We start from the raw sequence: 23,130 nt of genomic DNA on the forward strand, positions 1-23,130 counted from the left end.
ACCAAAGTCATTAATTAATTTTTAAGCCACCAAGCTGAAATGCAATACCGAAGTCCGGGCTTCGTCGAAGATTACTTGACCAAAATTTCAACCAATTTGGTTGAAAAATGAGGGCGTGACAGTGCCGCCTCAACTTTCACGAAAAGCCGGATATGACGTCATCAAAGACATTTATCAAAAAAAAAGAAAAAAACGTTCGGGGATTTCATACCCAGGAACTCTCATGTCAAATTTCATAAAGATCGGTCCAGTAGTTTAGTCTGAATCGCTCTACACACACACACACACACACACACACACACACACACAGACACACAGACACACAGACACACGCACATACACCACGACCCTCGTTTCGATTCCCCCTCGATGTTAAAATATTTAGTCAAAACTTGACTAAATATAAAAAGGCAGATAAATGATACACATATAAACAAAATAATGCGAATAGTAGGCCGACAGGAAAAGTATTGGCACGCAGAGAGAAACACCGACAAATTGATATACAGACAAACAGACAGAAATATTACCAAACAAACAACCAGACACACAAACAAACAGACCGGCAAACAACAAGACAGAGACACCCTAAAGGCACACCTACCAAGAATGATTGTCTGATGCGGGAAGACTTACATCATAGTGTTCCGATGAAGGTGGGCGGGAGGCCGTTATTATGCTTAATTAGATGAGTCAATGTCTTAAGCATCGATTCATAATCACGTTGAAAGACGTTAACGGTCGACCACAAGATTATGTGCTAGGGCTGTGTCACACGTGTATAAGATTCTAATTTGAGGGAGGGTTTTGGGGTACAGCAAGCCAGAAACATGTTTCAGTTAACGCCCCCAAACTGAATAACGTAGAACTTCGGCTGCTACAAAAGAAAAAACCCACCCAAAAAAACAACCACACAAAAAGAACAAAAACAGATGTGTTTTTGAAGCGATATGAGAGGTGGAAGAGTGTGGGTTGGGGGGGGGGGGGGGTCGGTAACATTTGTACACACATTATTTTGACTGGAAGCATACGTATATGGGATTTGCAATGCCCTCGACAAATCGACATAAATTATGATACTCCGAGGTAGTATAAAAGCACCGTTTTGGGGGGTCTCGCTCAGTTATTACCTCACTCTTCTTCAGTCAGGTAAGCAAGCTGTGTTTTTGTCCCTCACATTAAATCTTCTTTCTAGTACGTCTACAGGTAGATGTTTATACTTAAGCAGGTTGGTTCAGCTTTGTTAACGCTTTATACTATCAGCGTTACCTCATGTTACTCGATTTGCTTAGAAAATAAATGAACATCCGTCGTTTGCGTATGTCAAATATGCGATGCAAAGGAATGTTATTAACCTGGCGAAGTGAAACTTAACATAGGCCTACCCTACTGACTTGTCTTCATCGAAAAATACAACAATAGTCAAAAGAGAGAGAGAGAGAGAGAGAGAGAGAGAGAGAGAGAGAGAGAGAGAGAGAGAGAGAGAGAGAGAGAGAGAGAACAAGAACAAGAACAAATCTTTAAGGGGGTGTACCCAAGAGAGTGGTCTAAGGCCATTATTGTGCCGTTACATAAAAAAGGAGACTGTGATAACCCTGATAATTACAGAGGAATTTCCCTCACCAGTACGATGAGCAAAATTTTTATGTCTGTTCTGAACGACCGCCTGTCTGTGTGGTCAGAAAATAATAACATTTTAGATGAAAGCCAGGCTGGCTTCCGGAGGAATTACTCAACTATTGATCATGTGTTTACCCTTTACGCTTGCGTCCAGAAACAATTTTCACAAAAGGCCAAACTGTATGTAGCCTACATAGATTTTTGTAAGGCTTACGATAGCATTAAGCGCCCCGTGCTCTGGTCAGTGCTTTTCCGATTAGGGATACAAGGCAAAATATTTAAGGTGTTAAAGAGCATGTATGAAAACGTGAAAGCATGCGTGCGGTGCGGAAACGAATACACTGATTTCTTTGAATGTATGCAAGGCCTTAAGCAAGGTTGTGTAGCCTCACCGACAATTTTCTCGTTTCTGATCAACGAACTGGCTCAGGATGTCATACAACGAGGCAGACATGGGATACGTTTATCTCCGTCTGAGTTAGAACTGTTTGTAATGCTTTTTGCTGACGACATTGCGCTGTTATCCAGCACTGTAGTAGGCCTACAAAACCAGCTTAATGTCCTGCGCTGCTCTGCAGAAAAACTGTGTCTGAACGTGAACTTGACAAAGACTAAGGTCATGGTTTTTAGAAAGGGCGGGCACATTGCACAGAAAGAGAAGTGGTTCTACGGAATGGATCGTCTTGAGATTGTGAACTCGTTTAAATATCTCGGTGTAACCCTTTCCACCCAACTGAGCTGGAACATTGCAGTAGAAACAAAGACAACCATGGCGAAAAAGGGAGTGATCGAAATCGTTAGATTACTGAACAGACTTGGCTGCCATTCGGCAAAGGTGTTTTTCAAACTGTTTGACGCACGGATCGCTCCTATGCTCTTGTATGGTTCAGAGCTATGGGGATATGGAAAGTATGACTCTGTGGAAAGGGTCCACCTGTTTGCGTGTAAAAAGTTTCTGAAAGTGACAATTCGAACTCCAAACAACATTGTGTATGGTGAATTGGGAAGACATCCGCTGTATATTAACTCAGCAGTCAGATGTGTGAAATACTGGTTTACACTGCTGAAGCAACCTGATTCAAGATATTCCAAGATTGCATATAAAGCTTTATGTAATTTGGCATCGAAGGGCCACACAAATTGGGTCTCACATGTGCAGAGTCTTTTATGTTGTAATGGTTTTGCTGCTGTGTGGATGTACGGAACGGTTGGGAATGAGAAGTGTTTCTTACAAGAGTTTAAAAGACGTTTACAAGATTGTTTTTGTCAAGAATGGTTCTCCTTTTTAGAATGCAGTGAACGTTTTGACATTTATAATTGTTACAAAACATGCTTGGAAAAAGAGAAATACATTGAATTAATCGAAGATATTAAGTACAGAGTTGCTCTTACTCGTTTCCGCGCAGGAGTATCCGAAATCAACGCTCACAAGTTTCGGTACGCACCAAACCAAACGACAAGAAACTGTCCTCTCTGTACAGCTGATAGAGAAGATGAACACCATGTTGTATTTTTATGTCCTTTTTATCAAGACCTTCGAGCAAAGTATTTGAAAATCTCGAACTCTTAAGACGCTGCAACAACAACTTGTGTATTTCTGTGGCAATAATGAGGAAAATGTGATGAACAGCTTCAGCAGATTTGTGTTCTTCATGCTACAGAAGAGACGAACCCTTATAAATGAGGTTCAGTGATATGTCATCAGGGTTTTAATGTATTTGTTGAATTTTATGCGTGACTATAATTTATAACTGTGCAGATACTATTGCTGTTATTTTAACCACTATTGTAAGGGGCTGTGGCCTTAGACAATTAAAGATTTGTTCTTGTTCTTGTTCTTATTCTTGTTCTTGAGAGAGAGAGAGAGAGAGAGAGAGAGAGAGAGAGAGAGAGAGAGAGAGAGAGAGAGAGAGAGAGAGAGACAATGACAATGCCAATGACAATGACAAATTCTTTATTAACGAGGGTAATGGCATAAGCAAACAGGTGCTTTTTTACATCCAGCCATCGCCCATATCCCATGGGAGGGTTTAATCTAATGATAATACGTTTTAAAAATGTTGGAATATCAATTAAAGAAGTAATAAAAACAAATGACAAACAAACAAACGATTAACAGACTAAACAAACAAACAAACAAACAAAAATATACATACAAACGAACATGACATATTATTGTCAAAGGTATAATGAAAAGTGTTTCAAGCAACAAAAAAACGTGTGAAACTTCGAGGGAAGAAAAAATCCGTGAAACTGAGGAGTCAATGAAGCAACTACGTTGCAAGTAATAGCAATGTAGCATCGTTACATAAGTCATGTAATGACATTAATTAGGTACATTTATCTACTGAAACGTGTAAAAGGTACAAATAAGGCATCAACAATATAGACATCGAAGTACAAGAGAGTCTCGATTGATCAATAAATCTTGAAACAATGATGTCAATAATCCAAGCGGAGCCTAAGCCATCCAAGCTGACACGTGAATGCTTTTGATAAATAAAATGTCGCACACCGCGCAGTGCGATACTTTGCAGTTCCGCCAATGAGAGTCCGGGGTACAGATCACGCGACACGATCAGAACAAAATGATAACAAACGACTGGATGGAAGATATGTCTTTCACTTGTTAGTCTTTATTGGGACCAGAACACTGTGGAAAGTTTGCTTATTCTTATGAAACAGATTTGGCCATTCGGGTAAGAGGTTTCGTGTTTATCATGTCAGGTATAAGATCGTTTTTGAGTTTTGTTCCCAGGCCTCTTTCTTCGGTCATTGACGCATATTTCTTTGTTCTGACGCATTGTTCTGACCCCTGGCCGGTCGACTGTCCGATAGTTTTGATATGCTGGAGCTCTTCTGACTAAACAATTTTATGAATGTGTATCACTTTTAGTCTAGTATGCCTGTGCCCATAACATCATCCAACCACTTCTCTCCCCTTTCATTCATTTCCGTTCCTAGAGTTCCTTCCCTTTTTTGCGTGTTTCCCCTCCATTTTCTTTCAAACCTTGTTCGTTCCGTGTTGCGTCTGCTTTTTGTTGTCTTTTGTGTTCTTGTTTTTCCTGATGAAGCTTCCATAAGCGAAAATTCGTACCGTCTTGTCCCGTTCTTGTATTGGTGAGTACAGTATTCCTTTGTTTTTTAACTTTCAACATTTGTGTTTGTAGCGTGGACATTTAGACCTATACATATTTTTAGTCCAGGTCCAACTGACAAATTGTCCTCTTAGTCTGTGAACAACGCTGATTTTTGTTGTCGGCGAATTTGAGTGCTTATATATATATTTGTTTGTAGAATTTTGCTTATGTTTTTTGTGTGTGAGGCAACATGGGCAGCCTTGTGATTGAGTTTTGCTTAATATCGTCGAATCTTAAACTAGTGACTTTTTTATTGTGAATTTATGGATGTGAGTTTTAAAATAAAACTAAGTTTAAGAAATTGGTATTCAAAGTTTTAAAGGTGTGCAAAAGCTGACTTTCACAGTTTATTCAAACAAGATTTTTGTTCTGTATTGCGCAATTACTTACACAGTAGAATGTCTTGTAGTGCAGTGCATTGTGTTGTATCTGAAACAGTGTTTTTTCCATTTCAGGATGGAGGGGACAGCTCAGCTACCCCTGTACGCTCTGTGCATATTAAAATGCTGTCTTGTATTGTATTTCATTGCATTGTTTTTGAAAAAAATCTAAAACAGCTGTATTCATTTCAGCAAGGTGAGCACGGCACAGATATCTCTGTATGCACTGTGCATGCTCTGTTGTATTGAATTCCATTGTGTTGTTTTTAAAACAGCAGTGTTTTTTCCAATTTCAGGATGGTAGGCACAGCACAGCTACCCCTGTACGCTCTGTGCATGCTGTCGTGGGGAGTGACAGTACAGTCAGCAGCGTGTCCATGGCAGGAAAGCGGACTGCTCAAGTGGGGCGATGACGGCACGTGGGACTCGGGCTCTGTGCCCAAAGACGATGAAGAGGTAAAGGGGCTTGTTGAAAATTCAGGCTTAGAATCATACAGGTTATAACAGTGGACCACCCCCCCCCCCCCCCCACGCTTCTAAGGCCTCCAAAATCTGAGAAAATTGGATCTTAAAAATGAGGGAGTTTTAAAGTGAGGGTAACTTTTCAGAGGATATGGACAGAAAAAATATGAGAAAACAAAGTCGTAAAAGGGAGGGAGTCTTAAAACTTGACGGGTCTCAAAACGCGGGTACTACTATATATAGTACCTATCAAGGACTGGAAATGGGAATACGACACTGTAAGGAGGGGTTGTTCGTGGTGATCAGTGATGTGTAGTTCCTGAACTGTTGTTACATGTTTGAAATGTTGAATTTTAACATCTGATGTTGTATTCGAAATAAACTGAGCTAACAAAAAATATTGCGAAACTTTTAGTAACCCAACTAAGACATTCATTACCGTGTCAAATCAATCGATTTTTTCTATGCCATTAAAGGCACGTAACCTAGCTACCTACTAAACTTTTTGAATCAAAGATTTTTGTGACCGTCACTCAAATAAGGGTACCCACTAAATCGACCTGACAACAGTCTAAGGTACCACACAACAACAAACAAGTTCAGGATGGGCATAACTTGGCCACTTTTACATACGAGGAGAAATTCACATTTATGCATCTAGAACAGGTTGTTTTGTTTGGCTGTCTTGTGTATTTCCCTTGTTATGCCATTCCAACTGATGCAGGTGTCGATCCATGAGCAGTCGAAAACGGGAGGTTTTTAAATGTGAAACCTCTGACTGCTTCTTGGTAATAAATAGTCCCACATAACAATGTTTTTATCTTTTATTATTTTACTTATTTTTTAGGGATTGTGTCTACCAAAAAATGTGCGAAAAGCTGCCTTTTGCCTTCGTAACAATATAGGAAATGAACCAGAAAGCCGATCTGTTCTGCGGTTTTGATTGTCTTTTACAGGTGTGTTTTTTCCATCAAGTTGAAGCAGCCACTATCTTTATACCCTGCACGAATGGCTATCGCGATCAATTGAAGCAACCACTATCTTTATACCCTGCACGAATGGCTATCGCGATCAATTGAAGCAGCCACTATCTTTATACCCTACACGAATGGCTGTCGCGATCAATTGAAGCAGCCACTATCTTTATACCCTGCACGAATGGCTATCGCGATCAATTGAAGCAGCCACTATCTTTATACCCTACACGAATGGCTATCGCGATCAATTGAAGCAACCACTATCTTTATACCCTACACGAATGGTTGTCGCGATCAATAGAAGCAGCCACTATCTTTATACCCTGCACGAATGGCTATCGCGATCAATTGAAGCAACCACTATCTTTATACCCTACACGAATGGCTGTCGCGATCAATCGACCGCTTCCTGTGGAATGAATTTTCTTTGTTTTTGATGCAATACCGGTTAACTAAATGCCTAGTGCGGTCACGGTCTCAAGAACTGTGTGCACATCATTTTGCGACATGAATGTTCATGCACTCCTTCTAGTGCTTATAATCAATATCAAAATCCTGAACAGAATGTATTTTTACCTTTTTTTATATAAATAGCCCGGTTAACTAACCATTGAAAATGTTAACGCACAACGTGTTACTTTTTTGTTTTGTTTTCTTCTTTTAGGTTTGCTTTTTCAATATCTTGTTCACTAACTTTTTTTCTGCGGGAGGGGTGTCTTTTCCTGAACTTTTGCGGAAGCAAACTGTGTTTTTATTTCTTCGACTTTTTGTAAATGTCATATAGGGCTGTGTTTGTGAATGTGTCAGGCTTTGACGCCGTTAATCTATCTGAAATCTGTTTTATGACCGTCGCAACAATGAGAATTACACCAATTGCATATTATTTTAGCGACATCTGTTCAGGACATCCTATAAAACTAATCGTTGCAATTTGCAGCGAGCGGATTTGCACAAATCCATTATTCTATCAAATTAAAAAAAAAAGGAAAACCGATGTACTTATTTATATACGGTTCATTCATTTAGTCTTACATTACCATCTTTTTGTCATGATCAGTTTTATGAGGGGTGTATTTTATGTTTTCGCAGGTGAGTTTTATTCACACAGGTTAGTTCTCAAGTATATGAATATTGCGTACAATGAGCTACGTGAAAACGGAATTGCTTCACGGCTGAATGCAAAATGCCATGTTGCTAATATAGCTGTTATGAGTAGTTTCTGCGTGAACGCAGATGACATGCTGTTAATAGAGGATTTAATGAGTTTCCTGTTGAATAACCAATACTCAGGAAGTGCACGTACTTTAATTATTAACGGATACAGACCAGACACTGCTCATCTTTTCTGCTTCATTGGAATCTATCATTGTCATCGGTTAACAAGTCAATATTTGATATGTAAATACGTGTCATCTCTACAGTGCCAATGGCCTCAATTTATTTTAGAATGTCACACGTATGGGGAATTGTTGCCCGCACGAAAACAGGGTTACAAATATAGGCTTAGATTGTTTAACAATAAATCTGAGGTTGCGGGTTTTTAGACAGCCAGGGTTAAGGACTTTTATGACTGGCCATAATAAACAAAAATGTGACAGTTAAACATAATGTTTTTTGATTTAAATATTATTTTGTCCAAGTTGAGTAGTAAAGCTGTAGCAATCTTAACAAGAGTAAATCGATGGTGGCTTTTTTAAATGGTGGCTTTCATATTTTTAAGTTTCCTTTTACTCAAGAAAAGAACACCTTTACTTCACTATAATGATGATGAGGTTGAATTGAAATGCACGTAATGCAAAAGACATAATTATATATCTAGTTATCGTGCATTATGTATTGATAAAGAACAATAATTCGTGTGGTACTGTTTTATAACAATCACTCACGGTAAGCGCGCATTGTTTATCGAAAAGCCATTCCAGCAATAACTCGCGTTAGAGACAGCTGACAGCCACATAGGTATTGTTCCTCTTCATAATATTTTCTTTAGGTTCCATCTAGCAAGCAGCGAGTATACTTTCATTACCATAGACAAGCGAACATATTTGGTACAGAAGTACTAACATCAGTCAAGTTTATCCACCATGCGCGTGGAAGCCAACCTTTCTACTCTTTCTAAGTTAAAGGTATACTATCTAAAGAAAAATACCCTTAGATCGCTTCCAAAGTTAAACCATTAGATTCCGTGTTGCAAATAAGGCAACAACAAAAAAATAGTCTGTTTACGGTAACCCGACCGACCCTATTTTTTTGGCGCGACCCTAGACTTTTTGGGGGGCATTTGGGGAAAAAAAAATAAATAAAAAAAAATAACGTAAAAATATGTTTTTTGGGAGAAAAAAAAATCCCGACCTACCGACCCTATTTTTTTGGCCTATGTTACCGTAAACAGACCTTTTTTTGTGCCTAATGATACCTCGCAGGAGGACTGCCCTCAATTTGCAAAAGCAAGTGGTTGAAAAGCTTAATTGAATGCCGTAAAAGAGGCAAACTACATCTTTAGGCCAAAAAAAATAGGTCTGTTTACGGTAACATAGGGTGAAAAAATAGGGTCGGTAGGTCGGCTTTTTTTTTTTTTTTTTTCCTTTTTTTTTTTCTTTTTTTTTCTCCCCTCTCTATGATGTTTCACAGTTTATTTCTTCTCATCAATCCCTGTTTTTGCCCAACATAACTATAAACAGTACTTTGAGCTTACCTCCCTTCTGTCGTCTGCTGTTTGAGCGCAAACAGCTTTATTTTGGATGCGGGTTTTTTTTTCAGACGATCCAAAAAAAAGATTAGGGTCGGGCCTAAAAACTAGGGTCGGTCGGGTTACCGTAAACAGACCTTTTTTTTCCCCCTTATTGTTGTCAGATGACGTACTCACAGAATAAAGCTTGCAAGGCTGACCGCAGAGGAGACATTCATTCTATTTTAAAAGATTCAAACTCCATCCGGAAAGCTCGCTTTTCTTCGCGCAGCAGGACAAGGCAGAATAACTGTCTTGATCAACAAAATAAAGCGACCCCAAAATATCATATCAACAACAAATAAAACACTACAAGAAAGGATCCGTTTCTGGAAAGTTTAACTCAGGGGAAAAAAAGTGAATGTTTGTTTTTGTTTTTTCCTCAATTCAACGTTAATTAAGTTTCCAAGCCAACCAAAATGGGAGTACTTGGTCTAGGTCCATCCTCATCAAACACTGATTGCCACAGTAGATAGTTTTAAACTTTTACTTAGCGTGGACCACCCACAGAGCCATTTTAACCAGCTCTACTCAAAACTCCACTCGCCACAACTCGCTAAACTCAAAACTCCACTCGCCATCACTCGCTAAACTCAAAACTCCACTCGCCATCACTCGCTAAACTCAAAACGTCCAAAAGGACCCAGTTCACCCAGAAGAAGCAGAAGCAGAAACGTTCCAAAGATTTTACCTTTCTTTTTTTATTTTTTTTATTCTTCATTTGTAACGTTAACGGTCTATCGTCTATCTGTTTCGGATTTCATATCAACAAAGTCACTGTCATTGCAGGTCACCATTCCCGCGGGTAAGCGGGTGCTGCTGAACGAACAGCCGGCGCGACTGGCCACCCTGACCATAGAGGCCGGAGGGGCACTCATCTGGGGGGACGTGGACGGCCTTGTACTGACCACACATCACGTGCTCATCAGGGGCGAGTTCCACATTGGTTCGGAGGGATGCAGGTTCGAGAAGAAGGCGCACATCCGCCTGCTTGGTAAGAGGAAAGGAGATGGGTTTGCAATTAGGTTTGAAATATGTGATATGCGGATACGATTATGTGTTTGATTTGAACAGTTTTTATTCAGATAATAACAAATAACAATGCCGCATGCAATCAATTTAACAAATGGAGCACAACAAGCTACGCTTATGAGCGTGCTCTTAAAAACAATATGATATCTGATTTGGCGGACGAATTTAACGATTGTGTGTTTCATGTTAATTTTTGTGGATGGCTACTGCTCCGTCAAAACTCTATGCATGCCGATAAGTGCTTTTTGTCAAGGACCAAGCATGCAGCGAAAACAAAAACTCCAAAGAAAGAAAGAAAGAAAGAAAGAAAGAAAGAAAAATAAAAGAAAGAAAGAAAGAAAGAAAGAAAGAAAGAAAGAAAGAAAGAAAGAAAGAAACTTCTTTGATGTAAATGTTTTGCCCCAGGCCGATGTTTATCCTTAAGCGTGAAGCAACTTGTATATGTTTTCTAGACTCTGTTTGACCCGTACTAACCCTTTGAGTAGCCTTACAGTATACTTTTTACAACCACGCACTGGAGACGGTCTTTAAAACATAAACACACACAAGCAGCTGAATAATGTGACTGTAGACTTTACTCCACAAACGGAAGTAATTGGCAACGGGTGAAGCAAGCAAACACGTGTTGGCACTCTGCATATATATATCTATAACACCATGAGTGCGTCTTGGTGCAGGCAAATTATCACAGAAAAGGGAAGCAGACAAACAGATTCGGCAGTTTTGCGTTCAAATCCCATTGTATACCAGCTCATTGGTGTACCAGGTACACGATTTATTTAAGAACAATTATACACGAGACGGTGTACAATGCAGAACCAATTGCAACGCTGAATGTAGCTCTGTGGCCTTCAACTTTAACAAGGTTTGGTCTCCTTGAGAAGTAAATGTTAAGGGGCTTATTGTCCGTCAGGTCTTAATTGCCTATATTGGACATGAATTGGTTTATACGATTCGAGTTTTACGCCCTCACGGCTTTTTGATGTTTGATGGTATCAGCCATCTGCACTTATGGTAGAATGACCAAGATCTTTAACGTGCCATTGTGGTGACACGAGGGTGGGAGATTGATACCGTCTCTGGGTCTGCACATAAAGTTGACCCGTGTCCGTCCCGGCCCGGATTCGAACCAGCGACCTCTCGATCACAAGTCCAGTGCTCTACCACCTGAGCTACCCAGACCCCCCCCCCCCCCCCCCATGGTCTCCTTGAGACGGATGTTCGGCTTTCATACAGAAATGGGGGTTAAGAAACATTATACACGATGGTACAATGCAGAACCAATTGTGACCCTCCACCACGAAATGAGTCGCATGTCACCTTTGCATGATTTTCATATTTTTACATTTTCTCAAAGAGTTTGTTATGCTCTATCCAGTGGTGAAAACCGTTTTAGAAAAGAGCGAAAACTGTTTGAGTTATAAGCCTGTGACAAAGGCGATCCTCCCACTGTTATCACACACTCCCCGCGCGTGGTGACATGCGACTCATTTCGTGGTGGAGGGTCACAATTGTGTTACCCCGCTGTGTCCCCGGTACGTTGTTGGCCTTGCTCATTGTATCCCAGACTCACGAAATGTTAGCGTGAGGGTATTAGGAGTTTGCTTTCAGCGGTGTATCTTTCTTTATTTGGTGTTTAACGTCGTTTTCAACCACGAAGGTTATATCGCGACGGGGAAAGGGGGGAGATGGATAGAGTCACTTGTCAATATTGTGTCTTGTTCACAAAAGCACTAATCAAACATTTGCTCCAGGGGCTTGCAACGTAGTACAATGTATTACCTTACTGGGAGAATGCAAGACTTAACATTTCTTACATACTGCTTGACTAAAATCTTTACAAAAATGGACTATATTCTATACAAGAAACACTTAACAAGGGTGAAAGGAGAAACAGAATCCGTCAGTCGCCTCTTACAACATGCTGGGGAGCATCGGGTAAATTCTTCCGCCTAACCCGCGGGGGGTTCAGAGGTGTATAAATTAAGAGTTTGTTATTCGTGTTGAAATTGACTCGAATGCATTAAACCCAGGCAAGTCCCCAAAACAGAACATAGTAACTTTACAAAAATTGACCAAAGGTCATGGCAGTAATGTGAACAAAACCGGCACGGTTGGCCTAGTGGTAAGGCGTCCGCCCCGTGATCGGGAGGTCGTGGGTTCGAACCCCGGCCGGGTCATACCTAAGACTTTAAAATTGGCAATCTAGTGGCTGCTCCGCCTGGCGTCTGGCATTATGGGGTTAGTGATAGGACTGGTTGGTCCGGTGTCAGAATAATGTGACTGGGTGAGACATGAAGCCTGTGCTGCGACTTCTGTCTTGTGTGTGGCGCACGTTATATGTCAAAGCAGCACCGCCCTGATATGGCCCTTCGTGGTCGGCTGGGCGTTAAGCAAACAAACAAACAAACAAACAAAGTAATGTGAACTACAACACGATTGGCAACTCTTAAAGGCTGCCATATTCGTAGCGTTCATTAATTAATTCATATTGTTTACATACATGTGCCAATAATGTTATAAAACTATACCTAAGGGGATATAATAACGATTGGCTGTAGCTTTCGAACACAGAAAAAAATATTTCAGTATTGCAAGTGGTGTTGATAGTGTCGAATATAAACAGAACAGTCTCAAACGCCATCTTTGGTTTACAAAACGTCACGAAGTGACGTCAACGGTCTAAAAATAGCCCAAGTCCTGGAGAACTGTTGCTAAACAATGCAATAAAGAATTAATTATTTCTCGTAATTGGTCAAACCTAAAACTTTGCAGGAAGCTTAATTTATACATCCCCGCAACGATGGGAAAATCCCTGGAAGTAATTAAACTAATTAGATAGGACTATGTCAGCCTTTAAATAATGCACGACGCTTTACTTATATTAACAACAGGAGATACGTTATATACAGATACAATATTTCTTCTAAACATACAAGCTGGCAAAACATCCTCTTACCACTTCCCTCCCCTGTCATTTCTTTCTCTGACCAGAGTTATTTCCCTCTAACTTTCGGTTTAATCTGTGTCCATCTCTTTTTCATTCGATTTTTGTTTTGTTCTCTGCTTTTTATATTTAGTCAAGTTTTGACTAAATATTTTAACATCGAGGGGGAATCGAAACGAGGGTCGTGGTGTATGTGCGTGTGTGTGTGTGTGTGTGTGTGTGTCTGTGTGTGTGTGTGTGTGTGTGTGTGTAGAGCGAAACTACTGGACCGATCTTTATGAAATTTGACATGAGAGGTCCTGGGTATGATATCCCCGAACGTTTTTTTAATTTTTTTGATAAATGTCTTTGATGACGTCATATCCGGCTTTTCGTGAAAGTTGAGGCGGCACTGTCACGCCCTCATTTTTCAACCAAATTGGTTGAAATTTTGGTCAAGTAATCTTCGACGAAGCCCGGACTTCGGTATTGCATTTCAGCTTGGTGGCTTAAAAATGAATTAATAACTTTGGTCATTAAAAATCTGAAAATTGTAAAAAAAAAAGAAATTTATAAAACGATCCAAATTTACGTTTATCTTATTCTCCATCATTTGCTGATTCCAAAAACATATAAATATGTTATATTTGGATTAAAAACAAGCTCTGAAAATTAAATATATAAAAATTATTATCAAAATTAAATTGTCCAAATCAATTTAAAAACACTTTCATCTTATTTCTTGTCGGTTCCTGATTCCAAAAACATATAGATATGATATGTTTGGATTAAAAACACGCTCAGAAAGTTAAAACGAAGAGAGGTACAGAAAAGCGTGCTATCCTTCTTAGCGCAACTACTACCCCGCTCTTCTTGTCAATTTCACTGCCTTTGCCATGAGCGGTGGCCTGGCGATGCTACGAGTATACGGTCTTGCTGAGAAATGGCATTGCGTTCAGTTTCATTCTGTGAGTTCGACAGCTACTTGACTAAATATTGTATTTTCGCCTTACGCGACTTGTTGCTTTTGCTTTCGCTGGGTTTTTTTTTTCTCGTTTTCTTTGTGACCTAAAAAGCCTCCACGAGCGAACATTCTGACGTTTGTACTTGAGCTGTCCTTATCTTGGTGAGTACAGAATTCGTTGTTTTTGTTTTTGTTTTTTGTTCTCATGTCAACATTTTTGTTTTGTGATGTATTTCTACATGTTGATACATACCCCTCATATTGTATCCTTCAGGCAAAACGGACAGCCCGTACTTTGTAGCGGAGCATGAGTTCGAGAGAAAGTTTATCGGGGTGTCGACGGGGGGTACGTTGGAACTGCACGGGAAGAGCAAGACGTCTTGGACCAAACTCGCCCAGACGGTCAACCCTGTCAAAAACATCGATTGTGCTTTCATCTACGATCATTCGGACACAGCTGTGAGTGGACTTACACTTTAAAATGCGTAAAACAGTCGAAACGGTTTGCTTTTTGAAAATAAAATAAAATACAAGAGAGGTTAAGTTTATGGTACGTTTAATTGTAGAAACAATCAAACATTAACAAGGACATCTACCTATCTGACTTGACAGTGGACGAACAATCGATACACAACAGACAACAATCGATGATTACTTATTCTGTGAATACATTTTGGATTATTGTAGCTTCCACAGGTTTGTTTTTAAAACAAACAGACCACAAGAATTTAAAAAATATTTGATTGACAACAAAAGCCATTCCACTTAACATTAACTTGACGTAAGCATTATGTAAGTATTAACTATTGGGTTGGGTGTTAGGAAATAGTGTCGAGAATCTACCCAATGCAAACGAGTTTCAGTGACTTCAGAGGGAGTAAAGGGTAAGAGGTTAAGGAAGTAGTAAAAGGAAAGCGTGCGCTAACAAGCGCCAACAAACCCGAACTGCCTATATCAGAATTTGGAAGAGTTTAAGGGCGGGGTAAGTCTATTTTCTTGTAATTAAACGCATTGGTCTCCAGTGGTCATAGTTTTAAAATTCATTCGTAGTTTTTTAGAGCTTTTGAATCAACATTGAAAATACTTAAACTTTAAAAAAAATATATTTTGTTTGTTTTATGGCGAAATAGAAAAATCTGATTGGTCTGGAGAGACAGCAAGGGGCTCACGTCATTGTTTGGAACGAAGGTGGCTCAGTCATGGACTTCAACGTCTTCCAAGACGCTTCAGTCTTTGCTGCCTTCTTCACAAGTACGTATCTTTAGGGAGAATTATGAAGAACAGCATCTGACATGTCTAGATTCAGCATACTCTTCGCGATGATTTTGTATGTATCGAAATCAAATATGCATCATATTTCAACGTCATCTTCGTCTTTCATTGTTATCTCTCATGCATCATCACCTTTCGTTGTAACAAATAGGGCATTGCATTCATTTCTCTGGCATAATCATCTTTGTAGTAGTCATTATTGTGGGAATTAATATCACCTTGGATTGGATATGTAGAGATTTATATCAGATTCACCCAAAGCCACAAATTACAGTTCTTCAAAAACAAACAAGCAAACAACCACAACACCAAACTTCAGTGCAATCATTATTATAATTATGACGTACATTGTGATACAAAATGTATCCTTCCAAACACGTCTGATCAGCTACTACATGTGTGACAGGGGAGGCTACCGCTCCTTTTACAACGGACTCTGCACCCGGGTTGTTGGCCTTTAAAGTCAACACCTGTGGTTTGTAGAGTTCTGTTTGTGATGGGGTCTGGTGGTTTCCGATTGTCTGTATGTTCATGGAAACCTTCGGGTTTGCATAACAGTTGTTATAGGGCTAAGAAATTAGCCCTAACATTGTCAATCCTGTTTGATTGCACTTCGCTTCCCGAGGTGATCGTAGTGTTTTGGCACTCGGTTACACATATATTACATAAATACTGACATTCCAGATTGAGTGTAGAAATATGTTCAAAACCCCATCTTTTCTGTGTCGTATTTTTATCGTGCGTTCACCCCATCCCCATATAAACCCAGTACGCTGTTATTCTGGATCTTTATCACTGTGTCCCTTGTCAACAGCAATACCTCAGGGCAAGGTGGTGGGCATTTTCGCCTTTGGCAAGAACGGGCTGGGAAGGAAGTCGGAGGGCTTCGTGTCCACCATTCAGAGTCTGGGCGGCTCGGACATCTCTCAGATCAGCAATGGAGACAGCTACTCTTTTCTCGCTAGAGTCGGTGAGTTTTTAAGAAGCCGAGAAGGCAAGAAAGCAAGCAAGCAAGTACACTATTAAGCCATTACAGCGCGCTGTTGATCTTGGCAATGGAAACAGCTACTCTTTCCTTGCTAGAGTCGGTGAGTTTTTAAGAAGGCGAGAAGGCAAGCAAGTAAGCAAGCAAATAAACATCAAGCAGTTTTTCTCTGTCAAGCAAGCAACAAGCAATCACTAAGTAAACTGACCGGTCCTTGACAGCCATACCGGTGGTAGTGATGTTAAAAAAACCAAAAAAACAGTAAACTGAAAGATCAATGTTAACCAATTTAATTATTTATTTCTATAAGTCTTAAACGTTAGTGTTGGCAACAACAACAACAACAACAACAACAACAACAACAACAACATCAACAACAACAACAACAACAACAACAACAGCAACAAAAATCAACAACAACAACAACAACAACAACAACAGCAACAAAAATCAACACAAAAAAACAACATAAGCAGCAGCGACGACAACAACAGCAGCAAACAAAAACAACAACAAAAACAACAACATCAACAACAACAGCAACATACAATACATATATCATAAGACAAAATAGGACTGGTGTTTTGGTACAGCATTTTGCTTTGATCATTGCAGGTGCCCCGGACTCTGCCAGGGAGTTCTCCAAGGTGAACGGACAAAAGGAACCAGCACCTGCTGGCTACCTGCATCTTCACGACCCCGATAAAGGCATCGTCTTTCAGGTGTGTAGATGGGTTTCAAGACTGGATCAAGGTGGGGGGGGGGGGGGTGTGCGGAAACACCCTCTTTCCCGGCAATTATATATTTTTCTCAAAGAGAGACCCCAAATACCCCTTTCAAATGCTAAATTTCAACAGCAGCGGGGGAGCATCCCCCCCCCCCCCCCCGACCCTTAGACGACCTGCCCGTGCACCATTTCCTCCTTTTAGAAGCCTGTCTATCTTCTAAAATACGTCAGACCCTGGCATTGTTGAGGTGTTAGTGTGTCTACCAGTCTTTTTTGGAAATGGGAAAACCACTGAAATATGTTTAAGATGGTTAAGAGTAAAAAGGGGGGGGATAGGGAGGGGGGAGGGGGCAGGGTGGGAGGGGGGAGGGGGGCGAGTTGTGACTGATAAAGAAAGGCATACAACAGCAGTGCGGTCTTGGGGTATAGCTGTACGGAATTCCTGACGATTTCTTTGTATGTGTGTGTGTGAATGTGTGCAGTGTGTGTGTGTGTGTGTGTGTGTGTGTGTTGTAGTGTGTGTTTGTGTATGTGTGTGTGTGTGTGTGCGTGCGTGCGTGCGTGCGTGCGTGTGTGTGTGTGTGCGTGTGTGTGTGTGTGTGTGTGTGTGTGTGTGTGTGTGTGTGTGTGTGTGTGTGTGTTCGTGTGCATTATTGTACGATTCGGCCAGTGTTTCTGACATCTAAATCTACGGGCTGATTTGCAGGTGTCAACCTGTGCTTCAGAGACGTTCAAGTATTTCCGGGTACTCAACGATCTGGTGGCCTACCCGGTTCTCACTCTGGTGGATAAGGTTCAAGGCTGGGAGGAGGGTGAGTGTGTATATAAATCACTAGATGATTACCCGCTTCGCCGGGTACCGGCTTCGCCGGGAAGAAGTAGAGCCGAATACCAGGCTGCGCCTGGGACCGGGTGTACGCCGGCTTCGCCGGCGCACGAAGGAAAGGAGATAAACGCGCAAAACACTGGAGACCTTCTAAAAATAGTAACGTGCAGTGACCTTCTAAAAATAGTAACGTAGTAACGGGAATATGGATTGACGCCACACGGAGGAAGGGAGATAATCGCGGCTGAAAACACTGGAGAAGATGAGGAAGAGTTACTGGTAGTGGATCCCGACAACAAAAAAACAAAAAAACAAAAATCGGTTCAGCGCGAACAGTGCTGCGCGCTGAGAGCACGTGTTGAAATATCTCATCGATGAGGTTGTGTCCGGGGTGTGGCTGAATACGGTGTCCAAATTTGAAAAAGATCCACCGAGAACTTTGGCCGTGCATCGCGAACAGACAGACAGACTGACACTAGTTGGTTCACAGCCTCGTGAACATCTCAGACGTCAAAAGCAAAACGACGCCCCAATAGGAATTATTGCGTCACGATAAGTTCTCAAAATTCTTGAACAGCTAACGGCAAACGGAAAAATGTTGCGAGAAATGAGTTTGTTTCAGTGAATGGACGGTTCTGGTGAGGTTATGCCCCTTCTTTCTTTCGGCTGGTAACAGGCGAAACCTCGCGGCAAGATCACACGAGAAAGGAAAAAAACGTACATTGGTCCCAAATAGCATGTCGCTTTGGTAACAGTTCGTGTGTAAGTCGTGCATTTTATACGGTAAAAAGACAATGGTAACAGGCGGAACCTCGCGGCAAGATCACAGGAGTTGTCTCGCGTTATCACCCCAGAAGCGCTCATTGTCATCTTTAGCAGTGGAAAAGTATGTCCCTACCAGACTGTAGTTTGACTGGACATCATTTAAATGAATCATGGACGTGAGAAGAAATGTCATATTTATCACATGAGAGCGTCTTAAGAATGGGGTACATTTACAGAAGTTGTCAACAGAGAGTCAGAGAAAGTCATAGTCTAATAAGGTGGTGGGTAGATGGGATGGGAGGATGGGGTTGGTCTTAAATGTGACCCTACACCACGAAATGAGTCGCATGTCACCTCGCGCGGTTCTGCGCTAGGCTTAATATAAGTCCGGGGGTGTCTGGTAACAGTGTGAGGGTCACCTTAGTCACAGGCTTATAACTCAAACAGTTTTCGCTCTTTTCTAAAACGGTTTTCACCACTGGAAAGAGCATAAAACACTCTTTAGGAAAATGTAAAAATATGAAAATCATGCAAAGGTGACAGGTGACTCATTCCGTGGTGGAGGGTCACAAATGTGTGGGAAAGCAGGGGGGGGGGGGGGGCTTAACAAATGTGGTAAGGTGTATTTCACATTTTCTTTGACCTTGTTGGTTGCTAGGTGACAAGATACTGGTGACCTCTACCGACTTTGACTGGAAGCAGGCAGAGACGCGTCGTATCATCCCCTGCGGTAAAGCCTGCAGCAGCAAGCGACAGATCAGAGTGGATGGTAAGACCGTGTCAAGCGTAGCAGTAGAATAATCATAATGATATTATCTTTGGTTTCCATTCTTCTCGTGTAAGGGGCCATGTTGACCCTTTCATTTCGTTTTGGGATTTTATGGAGAATAAGAGCATCGTTAAACGTATATATGCACACATACCACAAATTGTGGCTGCTTTTGTGTTGTTGTTGGTGGAGGTGGTTATGATTTGTTTGGTCTGTTGTTGTTTATGTTGTTGTTGTTGTTTTGGTATCGTGTTGTTGTTGTTGTCGTTGTTGTTGTTGTTGTTGTTGTTGTTGTTGTTGTTTCTGAAAGCGTCGGTTGTGTTCAGTCCCTGTTGCAAGATGGATTTATAATGACTGCAAATGATGTAACAATCTCTCTCTCTCTCTCTCTCTCTCTCTCTCTCTCTCTCTCTCTCTCGCTTTCTGTCTGTCTCTCTCTCTCTCTCTCTCTCTCTCGCTTTCTGTCTCTCTCTCTCTCGCTCTCTCTCTCGCTCTCTCTCAATCTCTCTCTCTCTCTCACTCTCTCTCTCTCACTCTCTCTCTCTCTCTCTCACTCTCTCTCTCTCTCTCTCTGTCTCTGTCTCTGTCTCTGTCTCTCTCTCTCACTCTCGCTCTCTCTTTTACATTCCCACTTATGTCAAAATAATAATGACATATTATGAAAGTTAAGTGATGATGCTTTCATTTGTTCACCATGTTGTAATCGTAAATGTGTATTGCTTATTATTTTTAGAACGTGTCCATAAGCATTTTGCTTGTAATCGTTCGTTATGTTGTTTGTGTGTGTGAAACGATAGTATACAGAGAAATGTAAATAAAACACGCTTAAACCCAAAATGGTCAGAGCAACCTGTATCCATGAATGATTCTCTCCACCCGTTTAGACGCCTTCCAGTACCTCCATTTCGGCAACTTCACGTACAACGTGGACGAGAGAGCCGAGGTGGCCATCCTGACCCGCAACATCCTGATCGAGGGCGTGATGGAGAAAGAGTGCTACGGTAACAACAAGGACGAGGAGAAGCTCTGCAAGAAGTTCTACGAAGACACGTTTGGGGGCCACGTCAGAGTAAGCATCTGTCCTTGTCAGTTAGTTAATTAACTCTTACTTTCTTAACAGTCTGGTCTGTCTTTTGTGATTGTAGATTGTGTGTGTACTTTCTGAAAGGATGACGTTGTTACTTCTTTTTGTTGATATTTGATTAGCTCGAAAATATTTAGAAGAAGACGAAGAACCATAAAAATGAGTTGTTTGGTCAGAAAATATTAAAAAAAAGAAGAAGAGTTTTGATTAAACCGGCCAGCTCTGATTCCATACGTTTAGTGATAGGATAAAAGAAAGAAAAGAAGAAAGAAAGAGGATAAATAAGCGGGAAGAACATTTTTGCTACACCTTACGAGCAGCGTTACTTTTTTCGAGTTAGATCAGCCCCTTATAGATCATTTGCTGAGCACACAGCTCTGCGGTTATAAGTGGAGTTATCTCTCAATGAGATCAATCATATCCCGACATCAAAGCTTTCGGAGCCTGCTTTTACATAAGCAGTTGAGGCGAACACATTTGTTTATGTTAAACAGTATCTTTGTTTTTCTTTTTCTTTGTTTTTTGTCTTCTTTTTTTCTTCAGAATACTACACCACACTCAACTTCATGCTTATAAATATACTTGCTAAAAACACAGGGTCATAATTCTTCAAAAACATTTTGTCAACAGATTGAACGAGGATTTAAATCAGCTCATGTCCGGGGAGTGGAGCTTTACCACATGGGGCAACAAAAGCGCATGGGTATGTCAGAAAGCACATAGACAGACAGACATACAGACAGACATACAGACAGACAGACAGGCAGACAGACAGGCAAACAGACAGACAGAAAACAGACAGACAGACAGGCTGAAAGAAATACATAGAGACAGACAGACCGACAGACAGACAGACAAACAGATAGACAAACAGATGCACAGACATAAAGACAAGTGATCAAGTCTCGTAATCGATGCATTGTTCATCATAGAGGATCGATTCTCTGTTTTTAATCATAAAGCAAGGGAGATAGCAAGCCGAATTACCACGCCGGTTACCTCACAGGACGATAGTCTTAACTTACGTTACCTTTACTCTACACAGTGTGAGGGAAATGGAACATTGTTACAGGAAAGAAAGAAATCAATCAATCAAGCTAGCAAACAAGAAAGAAAGAAAGAAAGAAAAAACAGAAAGAATGAATGATAGAAAGACAGTAATTATCAATGACCAATCAATCAATCAATCAATCAATCAATCAATCAATCAATCAACCAATCAGTCGTTCTGATGTATATAAGTACTATGCCCCAATGCAGGTGCCTACCCTCTGCACTTCCACATGTGTGACGAGGTAGCGAGCATGTACCTGCGTGAGAACTCCCTGCACCACACCTTCTCTCGCTGCATCACTGTACATGGAACCGACTTCCTGGACGTGAGCTCTTGCCTAATTGTGACCCTCCACCACGGAATGAGTCGCATGTCACCTTTGCATGATTTTCATATTTGTACATTTTCCTAAGGAGTTTTTTTATGCTATATCCAGTGGTGAAAACCGTTTTAGAAAAGAGCGAAAACTGTTTGAGTTATACGCCTGTGACTAAGGTGACCCTCACACTGTTACCAGACACTCCCCGGACTTATATCAAGCCTAGCGCAGAACCGCGCGAGGTGACATGCGACTCATTTCGTGGTGGAGGGTCACAATTTTGTAAACACACTAACATATGTTATTCTGATTTACCTCACTGTCTTCCCAAAAACGTATACTCCTTCTTCTTATTCTACGTTCATGGGCTGAAACTCCCACGTACACTCGTGCTTTTTGAACGAATGTGTTTTTACGTGTCTGATCGTTTTTACCCCGTCATTCTTGTTTTTGACTCGTTTATTCAGAAAATGTAGAGGAGCAAAAGAAGGAGCACTTTTGTAAGTTCTTGGAGACCTTCACAAAAGCATTATTTGTCATTTTGGTTAGATTTACTCCGTAAATCCCAATTCTAAAACATTTTACATTTCTTGTTTTTTGACTCGTTTATTCAGGAAGTTTAGAGGGTCCAAATATGAAAGAAGGAGCATTTTTGTCATTAACTCCGTAAATCCGAATTTCAAAACTTTAACTTTTCTTGTGTTTTACTCGTGTTGCAGGTGTCGGACAACGTGTGCTACAGACACTACGGACACGGGGTCTTCATCGAGGACGCTGTGGAACAGAACAACACCTTCACAGGAAACCTGGTGGCGGGTACCATGCATGGCTCTCTGCTGCTGGCTGACATGAGCAAGGAGTGGTGCAAGACGGACGCCAAAGCGTTTATTAGCAACTGCGGGTGGGTGACAAAAGACTATGTTCACGAGATAACTCTGGAAATAACTAGGAAAAACTCGGAAATTACTGAGTTGTGAAAGAGATACTACTCTTACTTTTATTGACATTATAGGCAAATCACTATAGCGAGGGGTGTGGCTGAAATAAGTGGATAAAAGCACGTGCAGAACGTTAGCAGGAGCAGGAGTGTTCACTCTTTC

General features: G+C 40.9%; 1 protein-coding gene across 2 annotated transcripts in view; it reads left to right on the forward strand.

Moving 5' to 3' along the window:
* Window positions 1–1,070: 1,070 nt before the first annotated feature.
* Window positions 1,071–23,130, forward strand: part of LOC138970651 (cell surface hyaluronidase CEMIP2-like) — a 51,076-nt gene continuing 29,016 nt past the window's right edge. The window contains exons 1-13 of one of the 2 annotated variants that reach the window (XM_070343116.1): window positions 1,071–1,149; window positions 5,437–5,596; window positions 10,097–10,301; window positions 14,504–14,688; window positions 15,360–15,480; window positions 16,316–16,471; window positions 17,102–17,208; window positions 17,920–18,025; window positions 19,463–19,573; window positions 20,458–20,642; window positions 21,288–21,360; window positions 21,918–22,036; window positions 22,750–22,931. In XM_070343116.1, the coding sequence (XP_070199217.1) occupies window positions 5,438–5,596; window positions 10,097–10,301; window positions 14,504–14,688; window positions 15,360–15,480; window positions 16,316–16,471; window positions 17,102–17,208; window positions 17,920–18,025; window positions 19,463–19,573; window positions 20,458–20,642; window positions 21,288–21,360; window positions 21,918–22,036; window positions 22,750–22,931 (1,709 nt within the window). In that variant the 5' untranslated portion in view covers window positions 1,071–1,149; window position 5,437. Of the gene's footprint in view, window positions 1,150–4,281; window positions 4,320–5,436; window positions 5,597–10,096; window positions 10,302–14,503; window positions 14,689–15,359; window positions 15,481–16,315; window positions 16,472–17,101; window positions 17,209–17,919; window positions 18,026–19,462; window positions 19,574–20,457; window positions 20,643–21,287; window positions 21,361–21,917; window positions 22,037–22,749; window positions 22,932–23,130 lie in introns of those variants that run through there. The other variant, XM_070343115.1, reaches the window with a different exon arrangement.

This window comes from Littorina saxatilis, linkage group LG7 (assembly GCF_037325665.1).
Source record: "Littorina saxatilis isolate snail1 linkage group LG7, US_GU_Lsax_2.0, whole genome shotgun sequence".
Taxonomy (NCBI): domain Eukaryota; kingdom Metazoa; phylum Mollusca; class Gastropoda; order Littorinimorpha; family Littorinidae; genus Littorina; species Littorina saxatilis.